General features: G+C 38.5%; 2 protein-coding genes and 1 pseudogene across 17 annotated transcripts in view; 1 reads left to right on the forward strand and 2 right to left on the reverse strand.

The window, feature by feature from the left end:
• Positions 1–20,506, forward strand: part of ZBTB8OS (zinc finger and BTB domain containing 8 opposite strand) — a 130,558-nt gene that overhangs the window by 9,414 nt on the left and 100,638 nt on the right. For 15 of the 16 annotated variants that reach the window (XR_009539005.1, XR_009539004.1, XR_009539006.1 and 12 more), the window contains exons 5-6: positions 628–680; positions 2,686–2,722. Coding sequence is in view for 13 of the 16 variants with exons in the window: in XM_060140679.1 (XP_059996662.1) it covers positions 628–680; positions 2,686–2,722 (90 nt within the window). In the remaining 3 variants the exon portion in view is untranslated. Of the gene's footprint in view, positions 1–627; positions 681–2,685; positions 2,723–4,093; positions 4,340–20,506 lie in introns of those variants that run through there. The other variant, XM_060140688.1, reaches the window with a different exon arrangement.
• On the reverse strand, positions 1,242–1,840 carry LOC132516473 (transmembrane protein 126A-like; annotated as a pseudogene).
• The window catches only part of ZBTB8A (zinc finger and BTB domain containing 8A), a 48,355-nt gene continuing 45,284 nt past the window's right edge, over positions 17,436–20,506 (reverse strand). Inside the window, exon 5 of the mRNA XM_060140673.1 lies at positions 17,436–18,120. Within this exon, the coding sequence (XP_059996656.1) occupies positions 17,788–18,120 (333 nt within the window). The 3' untranslated portion in view covers positions 17,436–17,787. The remainder of the gene's footprint in view (positions 18,121–20,506) is intronic.

The following is a 20,506-nucleotide window of genomic DNA, read 5'->3' on the forward strand; positions in this document are numbered from 1 at the left end:
TTTTGTCCCATTTGTAATTTGGCAGTTCTACCATGTTGGCCTAAGTTTAAAAATTGTTGCTTTTAGTTTTCCTTAACGTGAAAAAGGAAAAGCCAAATGGAGTTTACTTGTTGCCACCAACCTCCAGAGGGAACACCTCTCCAACCTCATTGTCATCTAACACACATGGCCTTCCTTGCTTTCGTAATTCCTCCATTCTCTCCCTTACCAGCTCCACTACATATATTCTTCCAGCTGGGTCATTCGTCCTACAGAACTGGGTCATTCATCCTACAATATTATATAAAAATAGGCTGAGAGTTTTGTCAACTCTAAATAAATAAAGCTGAAAAAAATCCAGAGTGATTGAAATCCTAGGTCATCCTCCTCTATGTATCTTACAGAAAAATTCTTTTGACTCATATTTTTAGATTGTACATTTTTAAGAATATGTCCCTTGAATATGTAAGAAAAACTATTTCCTTGAAATATATAGTTTGTTATTCTGTTTTAGTTAACATTTTAGTTTTCTTTGCTTCAGAGAAGTTTTATGCTATTATTTTGAAAAGATGATAACCTAGACATGTTTTAGGAGCTGGTCTGTTATGAGCATATATTAAAATTAAAAGAAATTTTTTTCTTCTTTAGGAAGTAAAAGTACTTAATATTGATCAAAGAAATTTCAAATTACGGTCAATTGGGTAAGTTTTGAAAACCTTTTAAGTAGCGGGTCATGAAAGATGTTAAGTTATTCTTCAGTGAACTCAGTGGGCAGGAAGACAAATAGCAATGTTAAGTCAGAAGACCAGTTGCATCCCAGTAGGGCTTTGCAGGTTAAGCTTCTTGAGATACCTAGGAGCCAGGGTTCACCTCAGGTTTGGTGGACGAGAAACTTGTCAGAACAAAGTTGATGTGTGTTATTAAACAGGATTCCCAATTTGTTGATTTTTAGCACAAAAAATATATCATTGGTAGATGGCACAGATATTTGCATAAAGCTTAGCTTGGTGATGAGAAATGCTGATGCATCCTTTCTTATAGATCCTCACACCTGGACTCCATTTCCTTCTATTAACAAGTTATACACTTCCTTCCAGAGTTTGCAAACACTTGATTATGGCACTTTGATTGGATTTGGTGTTTTCCGAGTTTCTTCAGTCATTTAATGATATCTTTTAGGTGTTTTTTTTTTTTTTAACAAGTCTCTGTTTATTCATACTTAGATATAGGTTATTTTTACTCTTTTATTTTTGTGTACAGATTTACTTAACAATCACGGTTTCTAGGACAGGTTCAGGTAACTAAAAAGCCTTTATAAGTAGTTTATATTCTCTAGACCCAAGGTATGCTGCAAACCCAATCTGGAGCAAAATGGGAAATAACATCTTTCTAAAGATAGGCTTAGAAATCCTAATCTAGTAATTTAAGATGTTTCCTTTCTCGGGTAGCAGGGCTGAGTTATATCTTGCTGCTAGGCCACCATTCACAGGGATAGCCAAGAAAACAGGGTACAGACCACCAAAAACAAGACCAACCAATTCACCTCGTGTGAAGGTACAGGTTTCACAATGCAAATCACCTGTATTCAAAGGTAAACTTACAAAATCTTTGTAAGATACGTGTGCCGTCAAAAATGGGATCTCTGCCATTGCTAAGCCAGCAGGTATATGAGCCTGTGTCACATGTAAGATTCGTCGAAAAAGACTATCTGCTATTAGGCCATAGAGGGCAGCATTAAGTCCAACATATGTTGATCCATTTTCAAGAAGATTCCTTTCTGTTTTGGAATTTGGTTAATTTTTCTGGTTGTGATATCAATTAAGTTCTCCTTGACAGTATCATCTCGTTCACGATTTTCCATCTTGAGCTTTACACTTTCCTCCCAGCACTCACTGCCTCCTCTGGTCTTATTCAGCCACGTGAGGGCTCACTCCAACCCTTACGCAGCTCTTTTAGGTTATTTTTTTTATAGAGCTTATCTTTTCTATTTTATGTTGAATTTTTTTAGTTTCTTTTTGTAAAGTGAGAGCTTTTATTATCTCCTCCTCCCTTTTTTTATGGGTAAGAAAACAGGGTTGTCCAAGGGTACTTAGCTAATAAATAGTTGAACAGAATTTTAAAACGTTGCTCTTTCTACTACTGCTTCTGCTACTGTGATCTTCAGCCACATTAGTGTTGAAGGGAGAGAGGATGTTCATCCCAGGTTCCAGGGCGGTACCTTTCTAGGGCCTTCCATGTACACACCATGGACATTTTTTGAAAAGTTATAAAATACAAACCAAGTTCAGACTGTATTACAGAATCTAGTATTTTGCCTTTATGGTGTTCAGTCGGGCTTTCTCCAGTGGAAGATATTAATTAGTTCTGTAGTCCTGAGTACAGTGAAAATTTTGAACATGCTACTCTGTTGTGAACCAATATTCATTAAACAATGTTTATTGAGAATCTACCTATGTACATTATGCTAGGACACTTTTTTTTTAAGAGCAACTATCAACCTTCTTGAAATGGCTGTTGTACACATAAGTCCCTCAACAGCTATATCTGCTAACAATCAAATTGAAATTTATAGCTCCCTTCCCCCTCCATCTCTTTTGGCTTTCTAGTATCTAAACCACATTTATAAGGCTTATTTTAAAATGTGGAAAGAGAGAATAAATGTTAAATCCTGGAAATCTTAATCATGTTTCACTTTTCCTTCTCAAGGTGGGGAGAAGAATTCTCATTGTCCAAGCACCCTCAGGTATGTTTTTAAATCCAGCCATTAGAAACATTTTATACTACCTTACCATAAAGTCAGTAAATGTGACAGTTAACTAGTTCTAGTAAGTTGGTGTAAAGTCCTAAATTTTTCTCAGACTAATATGACCTGTTGGGACATATTATGTTAAAACACTGATTTCACACACCTGATTTGGAGGATTAGGAATCAGCACTTGGGTCATAGGGTCAGGTTTGTTACAGAGTTGTGGGGTGTAAAAATCCCTTTGCCTTATCGAGTTTTGATGTCCTCCCCAGTAATGAAGGTGTTGGACTAGATGTTCTCTAAAGTGTCTTCTGCCTTTTGTGCTTCTCCAGATTCAGTATTTGCCAGCATGTATGGCTTCGCTCTATACGAGTTAAATCTGTTGGAATAGGAGTAGGCAATTTTTTTCCTAATGTTTTGTGCTTTGTGGGCAGAGAATGATGGAAGAGCAACTATTCAACTCTTCTCTTATATATAGCACTAAACAGCCAAGGACAACACATTAATGAATGAATGTGGATGTGTTCCAGTAAAACTTTTTTTAAACATTTCCTCCACTACTATTTAGAAATGTAAAAACCATTCTTAGTTCGTGGGGCTGTACAACAATAGATGGCAGGCCGGATTTGGCCTTCAATTTGTAGTTCGCTGACTCCTGTGTTTAGGCCAAGGAGACCTAAGTTAGTTGGAGGTGACTGGAAAATCCTGTTTGCTTCCGGTAGCTGCAATAGAATTTCTTCAACCACAGTGCAATAAAATGAAGCCTGGGAGGGAGCCTCGGGGAAGAGAAGCATAAAAAGAACAGAAGCCAGTAGAGAGGAAGCATGTGGACTGAAAACAAATTATTTTTATAATACAAATGACAGTGGCATTTTCTTTTGAGTTTGTTATATTTGAGATACCTATTAGACATCTAAACGGAGATGGTGGATAATAGGCATTTGACTGCCATTCAGAGAAGGGAATAGGCCGAGTTCCTAGGGCCCAGGTTCGACTGTATGGAAGAAGCCTTAAGAAGGAGCCCTGACCCAAACAGTAGGAAAGCTTTGTGTTCTTGGATTCAACCCATCTGATACATGAAAAAGCTGATGCCCAGAGAGGTCAGACAGCTTCTGTATCCAGTTGCAAACAAAGCCAGGACTATAATATGCTTTGTCTCCTAACTCAGTGATTTTTCTGCTGTACATATTTGCCTCTCATTTTTACTGGATCAGTGGATAATACTATACTAATTTGATAACTAATTGTTTCGTCTGAGTTTTTCAGAGCAATATTAGAATTTTGACTTTCTGCCAATCATTGCTAGAGTTAATGATTCTGATTTTGATGTCCTTTTTCTTCCTGTTTTTTCTTTAACCCCAACTTCAGGGAACTGAAGTCAAGGCAATAACATATTCAGCAATGCAGGTCTATAATGAAGAGAAGCCAGAAGTTTTTGTGATCATTGACATTTAAGACACACACAAAAAAGAACCTCCCTATGAAGAACTGTTTTTTCTCTTCCTTTTGAGAAGATACCATGATACCATGATATAAATTCTGCAGTATCTTAATATATGGAGATTTGCAGAACAGAAATTTTTAAATTAAAATGTGACTTACAGAAATGGAAAATCTAGGTACAGCCTTGGTCTGTGTTATCCAAATATTCAAAGTTTAAAGAAACCTTTAGGTGGCAAGTATGGTATCTCATTTGTTAATTCCCTGCTGTAGCCGCAGGTGCCTTACACCCTTCCCATGGAATGCCAGCCCTCCAGCCTGGTCCCAGAAAGGATCATTGATCTAAGAGCAGCCTGAGAGACTCTGAAGCCCCCATGCTCTTACTGAATGCAGCTTGAAAAAAAAGAAATTTGAGGAATCCTACAACCAGGATTTTGCTTTTCTTCCAAATTGGTTAACACATATATTTTCTATACGTACATGAAAAGAGGTCGTTTTAGATTGTTGTGGGAAAGAGCCATCCTGTAATCCAGTTGGTTTTCTCAGATGAAACAATTATAGTTGAACAATTGGAAGGCTTCTCTAGAAAGAGCCCTGATTTACTGTTCTCACTTTTTTCTAAGCACTGAAGTATTGACACTTTCCTGTTTTCCCATAAGAAAAATTTGATGCATGTACAAATGGGCCCTTCTTTCTAACATATAGTTTTATATTAAAGCCATTATATTTAGAGAAGAAAAGGAGAATTTTTTAAAATGTCTTTTGTTTTTAAAAATTACCTAAGCTTTTCATTCCTAAGGAGACAGGAGGCCAGGAAAACAACTTTAAAATGATCTGAACTTTTCAAAGTAGATAACCTTTGAAAACATGAGGCTGCTTTCATTTGATTTGCAGCATTATTCCATTCTCTATTCATTGATTGAGGTATTCTTCCTTGTGATGCAAGAGTTTGCAAAGTTGCTATTTATTCACACATATGTGAAAAAAGATTGCCACTGGGTGCTGCCAAATATCATTATAGTGTGCTGAACTTGACCTAAAAGGAAGAGATTGTCTGTGAGCTTTCTAACTGTTCTCTCGGAGCACCACATTATTTTTACTCTGGGGATTTTTTTTTTTTTTTTCTGGGCTGCGCCACACGACATGTGTAATCTTAGTTCCCTAAACAAGGATCGAGCCCGTGCCGCCTGTCTTGGAAGCTCGGAGTCCTATCCACTGGACCGCCAGGGAAGTCCCTCTCTGGGAATTTAACAGAAAGTAGCGGGGCATAATGAAGACAAGGGCAAGAGCCTGTGAGGGTTTTTTTGTTTGTTTTTTGTTTTTGCGGTGCGTGGGCCTCTCACTGTTGTGGCCTTTCCCGTTGCGGAGCACAGGCTCTGGACACGCAGGCTCAGCGGCCATGGCTCACAGGCCCAGCCGCTCCTCGGCGTGTGGGGATCTTCCTGGACGGGGTCACGAACCCGCATCCCCTGCATCAGCAGGCGGACTCTCAACCACTGCGCCACCAGGGAAGCCCGAGCCTGTGGTTTTAATAGTAGCTCTTCAAATGGATACACAGCAGGATCTCTGAGGTAGCACTCCTTTACCTTCTTTATTCTCAGGCATATTTTATAAGTGTAAATTGTGGACCTCCAAGCACAACAATGTCTAGAAGAATCTCTTTACCTTTTGTTAGGATGAATTTCCAGCCTGAGATGGGGCTCTTTCTTTCGACTCCTTTACACATCATGGGCTACTTGGGGGGGTTGATTGTGCAAGTGAACAATGGGATACTGTGAGGGGAATGGGAGAGCTGAAGCCAAAGTAAGAAGAGCTCTTGGGATGTATTAAGCCAGGTAGGGTACACATTTGACTTGGTGGGGTGGGGTAAAGCATAGCCATATCTCTTAACCACCAGAGCTGTATAATGGGGCTCAATAAAAACAAGGCAGATGTAATTATGCAAGAGAAATTATATTTTCTTATTTTTAATAAATTTATAACATTACAATTTCAGGTAAATTTTAAAATTTAGTTTGTGTTAGTTTTAAAATATGCCAAAACAAAGATACTGAATAGAAGGAAAATGAGTATGTTACCCTTTATACGTGAAGTGTTGGCATTCTTGATCCATCAGTAGCAGCACACGTTTTATTTATTTTTAGTTTATTTATTGAGATGGTTGCACCGTGCTCTCACCAGATTCTTCTGCTAGTTTCAAGTATGTGTCTTTCCCTAAGGAACAGATTTCCCCCATTGCAGAGCTAATTCTCCTTCCCCATAACGTACCCACCCATCTTCACTTCTGTCTTACTTCTGGGCTGCCGTTCTCATTTCTGAAGATGTCCGGTAGCAAATCCACTGCCCAAGGAGTCAGGCAGGTAATGGGAGGGCTGCAGGTGTTGAACTGAGGGTTTACACAGGGGCCAAGCGGGCAGCTGCCTCTCAGCTCCAGCCCTCATTTCTAATGGGAATACAAGCCTAGGGTGGCAGTTTTTCATAAAACCCCAGAGAGTGGGATTTTTATGTAAAACCTCCCAAGTTTTTGGAAAGAAACCCAAACCACTATGGGTCATCACAATGAAGTACAGACAGGTTGTGTGTGGGCAGAATCTGGTCCACAGGTTGCTAGTCTGCAGCTCCGTTTTAAAACCGAGCTCAGGGAATTCCCTGGCAGTCCAGTGGTTACGACTTGGTGCTTTCACTGCTGTGAGCCTGGGTTCAATCTCTGGTAGGGAAACTAAGATCCCACAAGCCTCGCAGAGTGGCCAAAAATAAATAAAATTTAAAAACCCAACTCAAATCACATTTCCACAATGCCTCCCTTACCATTCAGCCTTCAGGGGTCTCTGAACTATGCTTCTCTAGTTAGCTTTAAAGATTTGCAGGCTTATTCAATTTTATAATTGTTTAATGTTCACTAGTCTCATACCTCTGAATAGAAGGAAAGCTCCTAGATGGCACATAATAGATGGTCAGTTACTTAGTGGTCAGTGGATTAAGCATCTTAGAGCGACGTCAAACTCTTAGGCAGAGACTGCAGGTCAGCTCCTTGAGCATATCTATGAGAACATAAGAATCCCAAGCCACAAGCCTCAGTTCCTAGCCTTTGCTCTACTACTGTTTGACCTTGGACCTACTTCCTCATCTATGTGTTATAGGTGTGTATTAGTGATTCCTCAATTCCTTTCCAGTTCTAAGTTTCTGTGATCTAGTAATATTTTAAACAACTGAGCTGAGAAAAAGAAGGTATCTTACTGGAACAGTTTAGCCTAAAAGGTCCAGATCACACCATCCAGGTCTGCTCACTAATCAGACAGTCATTGTCATGGGTACAGGGCTGTGTTACATGATGGCAGTGACTTTTCAGGAAAGTAACAGTAGTGATGTGATGACTTTTTCTCACTGGTGCCTCTCCAAGAAGGCTAAGTGGTTATGTGTGTCCTTACAGCCACCCTTGCTAGTTCTCTTTCCACCTTGCTATTACCACTTGGGCTTTGGAAGAGAATGTTCAAAAAGAAATGGTGGAAAAAGTACAGTTTATAGCCTCCTCAAAGCGGGGGAAGCGCACCAAGTGGACTACAGTTCTGCCCCTTCCTGAAGTCTGAGCTTCAGAAGGTTTGGGGAATTCCAGATTGAGACTGAGAATGTAGTTTCTTCATCTACAAAAACCAGGGGGTGGGAGGGGGGGACAGGAAATTGGAAAAGATAGCTTCTAAAAGCTCCTTCCAGAGCAAACTTCCTCAGAATTTAGTGACTGTAGTAATTTATCAATGTGTTTTCCCATATAACATGCTCTGTACTTTTTTGTTCTGTTGCCTGTAAAATGAACAATTAATGTTGAATTCTGGACATGCAAGAAAGTAGTCTTAGGGCCAACATATTTATTTTGTCATAAACACATATCCAGCTCTCCTCTGTACAAAACATTTTCCCAGATGCTTTCTGTATATTACCCATTTGTCCTTTCAGCAATTCTATATGTAGTACAGTTGTCCTACATTTTACAAATAAGGGGATTAGTGACACCTAAAACCTACTGGTTAGAAGAGGCAGATTTGGGACTTAGGACTCTGTTCATTGTATTTATACGATATCTTTTAATATATAACAAATCACATTTATGTTCTGTTCTTTTGATCCAGGTAATAGCCCTGTGAGGTTGGCACAACAGCTCTCATTACTCAAGTTTTATTTTATTTTTGGCTGCGTTGGGTCTTCGTTGCTGCGCGCGGGCTTTCTCTAGTTGTGTTGATGGGCTTCTCATTGCAGTGGCTTCTCTTGTTGTGGAGCATGGGCTCTAGGCACGCAGGCTTCAGTAGTTGTGGTGCACGGGCTCAGTACCTGTGGCTTGCGGGCCCTAGAGCGCAGGCTCAGTAGTTGTAGCGCCTGGGCTTAGTTGCTCTGCAGCATGTGGGATCTTCCTGGGCCAGGGCTCGAACCTGTGTCCCCTGCATTGGCAGGCGGATTCTTAACCATTGCGCCACCAGGGAAGCCCTCAAGTTTTATATATAAGGAAACACTTTACATTTGGGTGATATTTGTAAGGTGCAACTCAGAAATAGATGATTGACAATGGCTGTCTCATTTTCTCTGACACATACTCTAAAAGTTCAAAAGCTAATGTTATTTAGCAAAAACATTTTGACTATAGAAATATCTTGTATCAGGACAAGGCAGTAGAAAATAGTGGGTTTATATTATTTTTTCCCATTGCCAAATAAATACACAACTGTGTGTGTTTTTTAAATTACTTCCAAATACAAACTTTAAGTACATTAGAGTCATGGATTCACATCCTGACCATGTCACTCACTGGCTATATGACTTTGGGAAATTTCTTGAACCTCTCTGAGGCTGGGTTTCTTCAACACTGAAATGGAGATAGTGACTACTCACCGACCAGGTGTCCCCAGCTTTGCTACCATAGTTAAGAATCTTATTTTGTAGAAGAGAAAGGGAGTAATTTTGGAATTATACTTGGAACTGTGGAATTTAAACACTACTGTGCTAACAGTTTTATTTTGAGGATTTTGGGGGTACAGTGGTTAACAGCACAAACTGGAGCCAGATCATGGGGGTTCAAGTCCTGGTTCCACCATTTACTAACTCTCCACTTTGGGGCATGTTGCTGAATCTCCGTGTGCCTCAATTTCCAAATTTTAACTCGTGACAATAGTTGTTGAGAGAATTAAATAAATGTATACACATAAAACTCAAGACAGTGCCTGGCACATAGTAATGCTCAGTGAGGGCTAGTACTATTATTGGGACAAGCTTAAAAGCTAACAGCCCCCTTACTTTTTCACCTTTTAATTTTTTTACTTTTTTTTTTTTTTTTTTTTTGCGGTACGCGGGCCTCTCACTGTTGTGGCCTCTCCCGTTGCGGAGCACAGGCTCCGGACGCGCAGGCTTAGTGGCCATGGCTCACGGGCCCAATCGGCAGGCGGACTCTCAACCACTGCACCACCAGGGAAGCCCCACCTTTTAATTTTTTAAAAAGGCCACAGCACTTGGTTAGGGGGTGACCAGCCTGAGGATAACCCTGGAGCCAGTGCCATTCTGCCAGAGTCTCTTGTTTATTAAGAAGGGCAAACAAAGCCACTCCCTTCTGCTTCTCCTCCTGCTTTCTCTTCAGACTTTTTCCTTTCCTGCTTCTCTACTCCAAATCTTTCCTATGTTAGTCTAGTTTTCTTTCTTCCATTATCAGAGTTGAGCTGTTTTCAAAAGCTGTGCTTGTCCCTTTATGCCAAGCTGGGTGCCTTTCTACAGGACCCCCATTTTACTGTCCCATCCTGATTCCCTTGCAACTCGAAGTATTAACCATTCAAGGGGTGTGTCACAATTAGAAGAAAGATGAATCAATTATAGGGTAACTTTGTTTCTGCCTTTATGTTCCCATGGCCTCTCCAAGTCTTCTCTCAGTACCAGTGTAGCCCGCCCACCATCACCCACCATCAAAGTTCACACCGTACAACTCACCAGTTCCTACCTTTGAATTCTTGTGCAGATTCTTTTTCTCTTTGTTTTACAACAATTGCATAAAGTTCCTTAAGTCAGCTAATGTGTGTAGTAGTCAACTCCGCTTTGAAGTTGGAAGCACCTTAAGGAGCAAGGGAACTGGCTTCTGGTTATTATTTGTACCTTCCATCTTTTAATGGTCTGTTTCAGTGATGCTTCCAGTTCTTCCTGATTCCAAAGCCCCCTAGTGACATGCTCCTTAGGGAGAGATCTTTAATGTCATGTTTTCATATCCAAATTCTGAGTTCCTTGTTTTTATCAACAGTGCTCTTATCCTTCCACAGCCCACATTGGAGTTTTCTTGAACTCCTCTTACACTTCCATCCCCTGTACTCAACTATTTGCTAGTTTTCCTTAGTTATACTGATCATTTATCTTTTCCTTTCATTGTGTCTCCTAATTGGATGTTCTTTCCATTATTCAAGGTGTAGCTTAAAATCATCTTTTTTTTTTCATTTTAAATATAGCATTGCTATTTTACATGTTGGCATTAAGGACCATTTTTGTTATCTGTATTTATTTTTGAGTAAAAACGAAATTAATAAATGTGATACTCTCCCCACCCAAATTTTTTGTCTGAATTCCATTTAGGAATCTGGGTGCTTGGTAGATATTGAGACGTTGGTTGGGTGAATAAATGGATGTACTTCTGGCTGTTGGTACTATCTACCACACATCGTCATTGGCCATATATGTATGTCTCTCCAGCTGGAATGTAAAATTCCCCCAGGACTTTATTTCATTTCTCTCCCTTGCATGTGACAAGGGTTCCCGAAGTCACTACAAATGCCTCATCTTCCAATATGTGGATGTTTATATGTATGTCTGTTACCTAAAGGTAGGAGTCAAGGCCTCTCCTTCCAGTTTCCTTCTTGAAACCTCCTAAATTTTCTGAACTTGGCCAAGTCTTTTCACCACTCTAAGCTTCAGTTTCTTCATCTGCCATAATACAGTAGTACCTACCTCACCTGGCTGTCAGGCTAAAACATTTGTTGCTCAATTTTTCTCTAAAAGAGTTACGACTCCCTGAAAAAGGAAGGAGGGGAGGGAGGCAAGACAGGTAAACCAAAAAACGTCAGTGAAGTGACCACAGAATCTGGAGAGCTAGGCTCTCATCCGGTACATCTCTTCCAGCAGCAGCGAGGCCAAGGGCGCGGTCCCCCCTCTGTGTGACGGGGGTGGGGAGGAATGGGGGTGACGCCCAAGGCAGTGACCCTCTGTGACGCACAGACTGCACTATGGGAACCGAGAGTAGAGATAAAGGACACTAGCTCCCCCTGGCGGTAGGGCGGCGGTTTCGGACACCGCTAGCCAACCCACTGCGTGGGCTGGACTCAATGACGGGTCCGTTCTCAAGCCTCAGTTTCCTCCTGTTTTAAGTGGGGAGGCATGTGTGCCTACCTCAGCGGCCTTGGATCGAGTAGGGACCCGGCAAATAGGGGCTCTTTATCGGGTGCACACTGCACACAACACAGCGTTTTCTATTCATCTTGCACCCCCAGAATTTAGCTTTAGGGGTGTCTGGTATGTCAGGGCCTCTACGGGGAACTTTGGGGTTCTCTACGGGGATCTCGCTGCTGGACTCTGTGATAACTTTCCAGGAAAAGTAGTTGTGCGGGAAACAGGACTGAAAAGGAAAAGAAAGATTCCTACTCCTTAATCCCACTCACTGGTGCAGTCCTCCCGGAGAGTAGGATGAAGGCACGTGGTCAACCGCCTGAGCGCGAATAGATGTTGCTGCTGCTTAGGGGAAAACGGCTTTCATTTTTTAACACGGCCCCCAAATACTGGAGCGTCTGGTGCAGGTGCCGTTTTCCACTGCTGTATTCCTTGTGGATTTTTTTCCTCCAGGGGAAAAGAAGTTTAAAATCAACTCAAATATGCAACAAAAGACACATTATCTTCTTGTATTTCAGCGTTTAACCTTTTTGAATTATGCAAGAAAGTGCCACTTCCTTATTGGATAATTTTCTTTTTTGGTAGGAGATTAAGCAATGGTGTCTGCATATACAGTACTACTGAACGGATATACTTGTCATGTTTGAATTGCATACATAACCTCAATTATGGGAATGAGGACGGTGCTTTATGCCAAAGTCGTTTCAAGTTATTTTCCAAAAAAAAATTTTAATGGCAATACTTGAAGTAAAGCAAAGACATTTATTTTTCTTTCCATATTAATCTGAAGGCTTCTTTAAATAAGACATCTTTCTTGGTTTCTCTGGTATGGCATTTAACTTGAATAAAAACTGATTTAATTCAATTCATTGATGGAATACAAATGTGTAGCAATTAAGTTTCACAGTGCTTGGAGAGTGTTCTGGTTTCTTTTTCAAAAGCAAAGAAAACATTAAAGCTTGCAAAATTTCAGGATATAGTATTTCAGTCACATATTCCAAATATAGTCCTTTAATTACTCTGAATTACTGTGTGAATTCCCAGACTGCAACCCATGATCAAATAAAAATGCAAATACATCTCAAAGTAAAAATGGGCTATTTTAATTTAGTGTCCATACTATTTGACCCTAATAAAAAGCTTAGATGAGGGGGCATACACAATATCTTAAAATTTCACAAAAATTAATATTTTCTTGGACTGGGCAACCATATTTTAATTTTTTTTCCTTAATGATAGGGTTGCGAACCAGTGGACTGGAATGTGAAATGGTTCCACTGCCCAACTTTAGCATCTATCTATCTGGGGAGAAAAAGGGAAACCTTGACTAGGGGACCTATTTTGCACATAAAAGACACTGGAAAGATTAAAAAAAAATGTATCCAGGCCCCATCTGCCAGAGATTCTGCTTTACTTAGGCATCTGTATTTTTGAAATTTCCACAAGTGATTCTCAAGTGCAGCCAAGGTTGAGAACTACTATCTAGGTAAAAATGTTCCATTTTTTTCCCTTATAGGCTGAATAAAATAATTTACTCAATAAAAGAATTAAGTAGTTGTAAATAATATCAACAAGGAATTAAAAGATTTTCCCAGTGGGAAAATCAAGAAACTATATAATGGATCTGTGTATCTAGAAATCCAAAAGAGTGAAGTAAAGTATAATCAGTTCTTAGATATACTGTACAAGTTGTCTTCAATAATGTTTGCAAATGATCTAATCAAGCCCAAAGGTAAAGAGATGACTGGCATTACCCTGGTCACTGGTTTCCTATCTAAAGATGATGAAGTACCAATGGCTTTTGCTGGTGTGAAGAAAATTAAAAGAGGCAGGGAAAAGTGTTTATCATGCTTTTAAGTAAATACATTTCAAAATATTTTGCATTTAAAAGTTAAGAGTCCCGGGACTTCCCCGGTGGTCCAGTGGTTAAGAATCTGCCTTCCAATGCAGGGTACAGGGGGTTGATGCCTGGTCAGGGAACTAAGATCCCACAGGCCGTGGGGCAACTAAGCAACTACTGAGCTGGCGTGCCACAACTAGAGAACCCACGCACTGCAACTAGAGAGAAGCCCACACGCCACAACGAAGACCCAGTGCAGCCAAACAAAATAATAATTAAGAGTCCCCTGGCTTCTCCTGTGTGTGGCTTATTAACATATTTCACTTTTCATTGGCATTAACACAGGTACTTTAGGGAGAAGGCTGATAAGTTAGAAAATGAAGTTTATAGATTCTCTGTGGATTTCATTTTTCTGTTCTATTCATGGCTCAATTGGCATGAATAGTTGAGAAACTCCTGTATCAAAATAAAATATTAATTATACTTCACAATATATAAAATTGGCTAAATAATGCCACTTGTGTGACAACCTGAATTTTTATCATTGAAACTCGTGTAACCAAAGTCACATCCTTTACATAATATTTATTCTGTATAGGATTTATCCACATACAATGACGTCAGCTTTAAAACAATTGACTGTAATTTGTATAAACTCATCTTATAAAATAGAGTAATACACAACACACCTCAGTGATTTAAGCTGATATTCTAGGATTCAGAAAATCTGATCATTCTAATTCCTATTTTTGCCACTGTTTCACTGGGTTGTCTTAGGCAGGTTGCTTTACTGTTCTGTGCCTCAATTTCTTTACCTTTCATGTGATAAATGTCCTATTTCATAGATATGTAAAGAATAACATAAAAGTTATTAAATACTTTGCAAATATAAAATGCTATATAAATGATAAATAGTAATACTGATCCACTCTAATATAAAATAACTTAGAACTTTCCATTTATAATCTAAAGTTTGGTCCTCCAGTACCTACTGTTATCACCCTTCCCAGTTAAACACATCTTATGCTGTACTGTTTTTAGTGATTTTTCCATAGTATTAATTTTAGGACTCCAAACATATATAACCAATATGAGTGGAAATTTCAATATATCTTAGCATGACTCAGCAAAATAACTAACGAATTGAGTTCTGAGCTCATAAGTAACTGAAACACTAAACTTTTCATCCATTAAGCAGTAACTTGGCCACATAAAAGCAGTAACTGTTTGATTTCATCACTCAGACATACAATATTGAAAAATTTGTTCTTAAAAAGGTCTTAAGATATATGATAACTATAGAAGGAACCTTGTAAAGATGTGATTTGCTGCTCTATGGTTACCAGCTTATAAGTGCAAGGAGTAACAGGAGTAATGAAGTGAGACTGTAATGCTCAAAGGGAATTCAAAAAGTGATACAGCCCAAGGTTTTCAGTGCTGGACTCCTGAGCTCTGCAGTGTCTGGGGAAAGGTTTGTAGGGAGCTTAAACCAGAGCAGCTCTGTCCTTTAGAGTTTCCTTAAATGTTGAACTTCTCTATGAAACAATTCATTTGAAGAAGGGGTTTCTTGGGTAAAAAAAAATCTTTTAACCCACTGGCCTAGTCAATTTTGCTTCCTCCAGACAGTAGGCATGACTCAGTGGTGCTTTATTTTGCAAAACTTCATCCTATCAACCGGATCTTGAGGACCATAGATTTAGAAGGGTGTTCAGAAGCTGATAAAACAGCATTCTTGTAAGAGCAAACTTTGGTCTAACCAACTTCCATTATTTTCCTAACATTAAAAAGAAAAAGGGCTTCCCTGGTGACGCAGTGGTTGAGAGTCCGCCTGCCGATGCAGGGGACACGGGTTCGTGCACCCGTCCGGGAAGATCCCGCATGCCGCGGAGCGGCTGGGCCCGTGAGCCTGTGAGCCATGGCCGCTGAGCCTGTGCGTCCGGAGCCTGTGCTCCGCAACGGGAGAGGCCGCAACAGTGAGAGGCCCGTGTACCGCAAAAAAAAAAAACAAAAAACAAAAAAAATTGGCATAAATAAAGCTTATATTAACAGATTATACCCCTATGTAATATTTTCCCACATTTAAGAGCCAAAGAATTCAGTTTTCTTAGAAACCATTAATAGTTACGCTCTAGAAAAGAATTGGTCTCTAAAGTCTTAGATAAATATGATGATACTGGAGTTATTATTTACAACTTACAAACATGTCACGTATGTTCTTTTATGATACTAAAATGATAGAACAGATGCACTGTCTAGTTTGGTGAATTTCATAGCTGTTTTGTGGGGATTGCTTGATGCTTGTTATAAACAATTATGAGAAAGCATTATTTCTGATAAGGCTCTACAAGTGCTGGTGGCACTGTGTTCAGTGGACCTTGCTGACAATCATGCTGATGTTTGCATGCAGAATATAGTAGCATCAAAGAACATTTAGATCATAGACTAAAGTGCGTTAGAGTATACACATGCAAGCACAACTTCATTTCTATAAATAAAGCTCAAGTCAGTCATTTTTCCTATTGGTTCCAATGATTAAAAATCGGATTACAATTTTGAAAGATGTTATCACCCTCTGGTGAGACTAAAGAATGACAAGTGTTCCCTCCCTCATTTGGAACAATGTAATTGTTAAGACTCCTGACTCAGGAATGGTCATGTTGGGAGACAATGAACTCAATGCACACTATCCGGTCTTGAAGCAATTGGAAATTTACCATCAGGGGAATCTTGAAAAAAATCTCAGAATTAGGTACCATAAAACAAAGTGGTTATTCATCTATTTATAAAAAAAACTTAAAGAAATTAACCATTTTGGCCCACAAATTGGTATTAAGGACAATCATTAATTAAAGAATAAGAGAAAATAACATAAAAAGGATCTTGAGGTATGTCATGGCAGTTAAAAATACAGTATAATACATGGAGCCTCTATCAAAATTAAAACAAGCTTAATTGGGATAACTTGCCAAGACCTTTATGAACAGTTCGTCTAGTATTTAGATTTTATCTTTACAACTAAAATAATGCATCTCCAATTTGACTGTAATTTTGGAATGTTTCATAATTCATATAGGGGAGGAGTTAAAACTTAATTTTGTATTCTAGTAGAAAAGTTTGTTTTGAAGAATTATATATAAATTATATCAACTGCTTAAAGAACTTAGGAGAATAATGTGTTCAAATAGTTTTATATATAAAATTTATATATAAATAACATAAAATGTCAATAGGTACTATAGGGACATTACTTAGCACTACTTGAATAACTCTAGTTCAAGATATTATATGTTGTTGAAGGTGATTAAATTCCTATTCTTTCATACTTTCTAATTCTCATAGGCTTCTTTTTATAATAATTGCAGATTGGTGAGGTTTGACTTCACTTCTTCACCATTTCAGGGGACTATCCAGGGAGAGGCAGTTGAAAGAGGACTGTTTAAAATCAAAACCTGTCCAGTTACCAGTCCCACCACTTAAACTTTCTGACCTTAATTTCCTCATTTGTAAATCAGAGACAATACTATTTACCTTGCTGATTAGGTGGGGAGATGTGTGAAAGAGCACTTTATAAGTAATATAGTAGTATATAAATGGAGGAAATTAATCTTAAGAACCGGTAAGAACCTCCAGTTTTCTTTTTTTCTCTGGAGAGGAAGACAGCTATATAGACAGATCCTCAGAAAACTACCTTGACAGTATTAGTTTCCTGCTTTAAGAAAGTGATGTCTGTATATAATCTCTGATCAGCTTCTATTTTAGAGTTTGTTCTTTTTAAACACTGACTACATAAGAGTAATTTTTAACTTAATGACAAAAGTTTCAAATATGAATGATTTCAAACAGTTTAGGTTTGTTTTCTGCCATAATTATTGGAATAATGATAGGTCATTTTCAGTCTGAAGGTAATGGACTAATTAGTTTAGTCAGGTAGGGTGCCAGACCCTTAAATGTGCTCTTACCTGGTTCCCTTTGAAAATTCAATAGTGGTAGTTTATATGTTTTTGAAACACCTTGAAATTATCTTATATACAGTTTGGTTGTGGTGAATTTATTTAAAATATTTTCTTTGAAAAAAGTTCACTAAGTAGATCTTCCAATATTAAAAAAAAAAGGTATCTCTGTAATAAAAGTAAGAGGATTAATTGTTCATCCATCATGCCAACTCAAGCTAGGTCTTTCTTTCTTTCCAGTGCAGCAACAGATTTTAGGGCAACAAAGTTCAGAATGGATACAATGGTCTGTTCAGAAAGCATGCAAATGGTATCAGGTCATTACTTTCAGGTCAGTCTGATAATTTTTAACCAGACTCTGACCATGGAAAGAGAGAGTTATGGGAAGTCAATGTAAGTTGCAGACATGCCAGATCTGTTGGTTCACACCCCAGCTACCTGATGTTGGGCTTTATTTCCTTTTCTTCTTCTTCTTCACTATCATCAACCTGTTGTATGACCAGATCAGCAGACCCATCCTCTACAATCTCCACGTATGATCTATTCTCATCCTCACCCAAGTGCCATCTGGAATCCTTATCTCCATCTGATGGGGACATAAGATGCTGTTCAGCTTCCAAATCAATGGGGAGGCTGTCTATGCCAACTTCAGCAAGGCACTCATTACAGAGTCTGTAGCGCCTGGTTCCTTCCTGTACCACTTGACCTGTTAGATCAGTCACATGGCGTTTGCATTTTCTGCAGATGAGTTTGCATGCCTGGTGAATCTGTGTAGAGATTTAAATAGTGATAAAAAAAGATTTTTCAAAAGCAGAACAGTTTGATATTCTAAGTACCAATTCATAAATTTAAAATGTTCAAAGCCAAGCATTAGTATTAAATTAACATCTAGTTATTAGAAAAAAATCACAGGTTTTGGTGATAAATTAATGTCACAGAAATATTAAATACCAGCTTTCTCTAAATAATGTCTACTATGTTTTTATGATTAATATTACATACTTAATAATTTCACATATCCCTTAATCCAATAATATTTTTATATCTGAGGTAACAAGGGACACATTCCCAGAATAATACAAAATTATTGCAAACACTTAATATCTGCCATATACTTTTCTAAGGACTTTACATATCTTTTTTTTTTTTTTTTTGGCGGTACGCGGGCCTCTCACTGTTGTGGCCTCTCCCGTTGCGGAGCACAGGCTCCGGACACGCAGGCTCAGCGGCCATGGCTCACGAGCCTAGCCACTCTGCGGCATGTGGGATCTTCCCAGACTGGGGCACGAACCCATGTCCCCTGCATCGGCAGGCGGACTCTCAACCACTGCGCCACCAGGGAAGCCCAGGACTTTACATATCTTAATTCAGGAGAAAAAACTCATTTCATTTGAATACTAATATTGTGTTATTTCGCTAGAGAAAGAAAAAATATTGTCCCAAATTTAAATTTATCAAAAAATATTTTTCCATATAAGGATTATTGCCACTTTTATTAATGAAAGATCTAATAGAAAGAAGACTGGACTAGGAATTGGAAAGCTTGGGTTCTAGTCCTGCTTTTGTCATTTAATAACCATGTTATCTTGAAGCAAGTAACTTAAAACATTATAAACCTGCTTCCAGGTGACTGTCAAAATATTTAACAACTGGTAAGGTATGGGCACCACCCAAACAGAACAGAAGCCTGACTATCAGAATGGACACTGGTTATAAACAACCACTATGGTGGTTCTGCTACATATCAGTCTATTATTATTCCTAACTGCTCCGTTATTACTAATAGGGATACAACTCAGGTTGTGTGGACCAAATGAGTTAATATGTGTGAAATGCTTTGGGAAGAAGTTGTAATTGATGAATAATTGTATATTATAGTTAGTAACTTTGTTCAATAGCTGTCAGAGCAATAGATTATAGATTCTAATCTAAAAATTATTACATATAATTAACTATATATGCTGAATTAATGTTTATGGCATATTCATTTAGATAATGTCAGAATGGTATGAAAGTGGGCCACCAAACACAAATAGTCAAAAAACCCAAGAGAACTAAAGCAGTCTGGTAAAATATCTAAGAAAATGTATGGGACTACCACTCAGTACAGTTATTATCTTCTGCTTAACCACTGACATATTAATCAGTAAATGTTGAAAGTACATAATTTGAGTGTACCTTTATTTCTCCTGAGATAGAATCAATATTATGGTTATCCTATGTGGCACTGTTTTTATTACAAAGTTCTGACACAGATTCATGTTCATCCCCCTCCAAATCCAATACAGTTATGAAGACAAAGAAATTAAGTGAAACACTGTAATGTTAAAACTGAAAATATCATCATGAACTCACTATTTTAAAAATATATACCTCCTAGCTCAGAAACAATCTAAAAAGGATACCCTAATAACAATGAGCACCCTGCGTGTCCAAATTTTGGTTTCTAATTTCATTCCCCGCTAAGAGGTACCAAAGCTCCTTTGAGAAATGGCTGATTCCAGTTTTGTGGCGGGGGAAGTACAAGATGAGCCTAGGGCTCTTTTGGAGCCAGAGAACAAGAGCACGGAAAATTTAATGGAGTTGTGACAAAAGGACACAAGAGCCAGCTTCAAAGGTCCCCACTGCACAAATTTGAAATTCTGAGTATCAAAAAAATAATAATTGTTATGGATCCAAACATAATGAACCAATGAAAATTCATGAGAACATATGCTATTTAAAAAAGCCAGAAAAAACTCATATACCATTTGAGACTACTATTAAATCACTCTTCACTTTGAAAATTGGTGGTTAAAGGGAAATAATTAAACATTTATCTTGCTTCTCCTGCAGGAACCCTATTTCAAAGTAACCAAATAGCCCCAGGTGATGAAGGAAAGCTTTACTTTATAGAATTCCAGCTAATAATATAGAAGGAAGGATAATACTAGTAAATCATTCCACAACCCCAAGGAAAATTAATAATTTGGACAGAGATTACCAATTGGTATTAATACTATTAAATGAATAGTTCATGGGGAAATGGATAGTCATATAATACCAAAATAGTTACACAGAGATTCCTTTCTAATTACAATGCAATGGTGGGATCATAGTATCATCACCCTAATCCAGTGATCAATTGTAACAAAATGAATGATGGGTCCACCA

This window comes from Lagenorhynchus albirostris, chromosome 2 (assembly GCF_949774975.1).
Source record: "Lagenorhynchus albirostris chromosome 2, mLagAlb1.1, whole genome shotgun sequence".
Lineage (NCBI taxonomy): Eukaryota > Metazoa > Chordata > Mammalia > Artiodactyla > Delphinidae > Lagenorhynchus > Lagenorhynchus albirostris.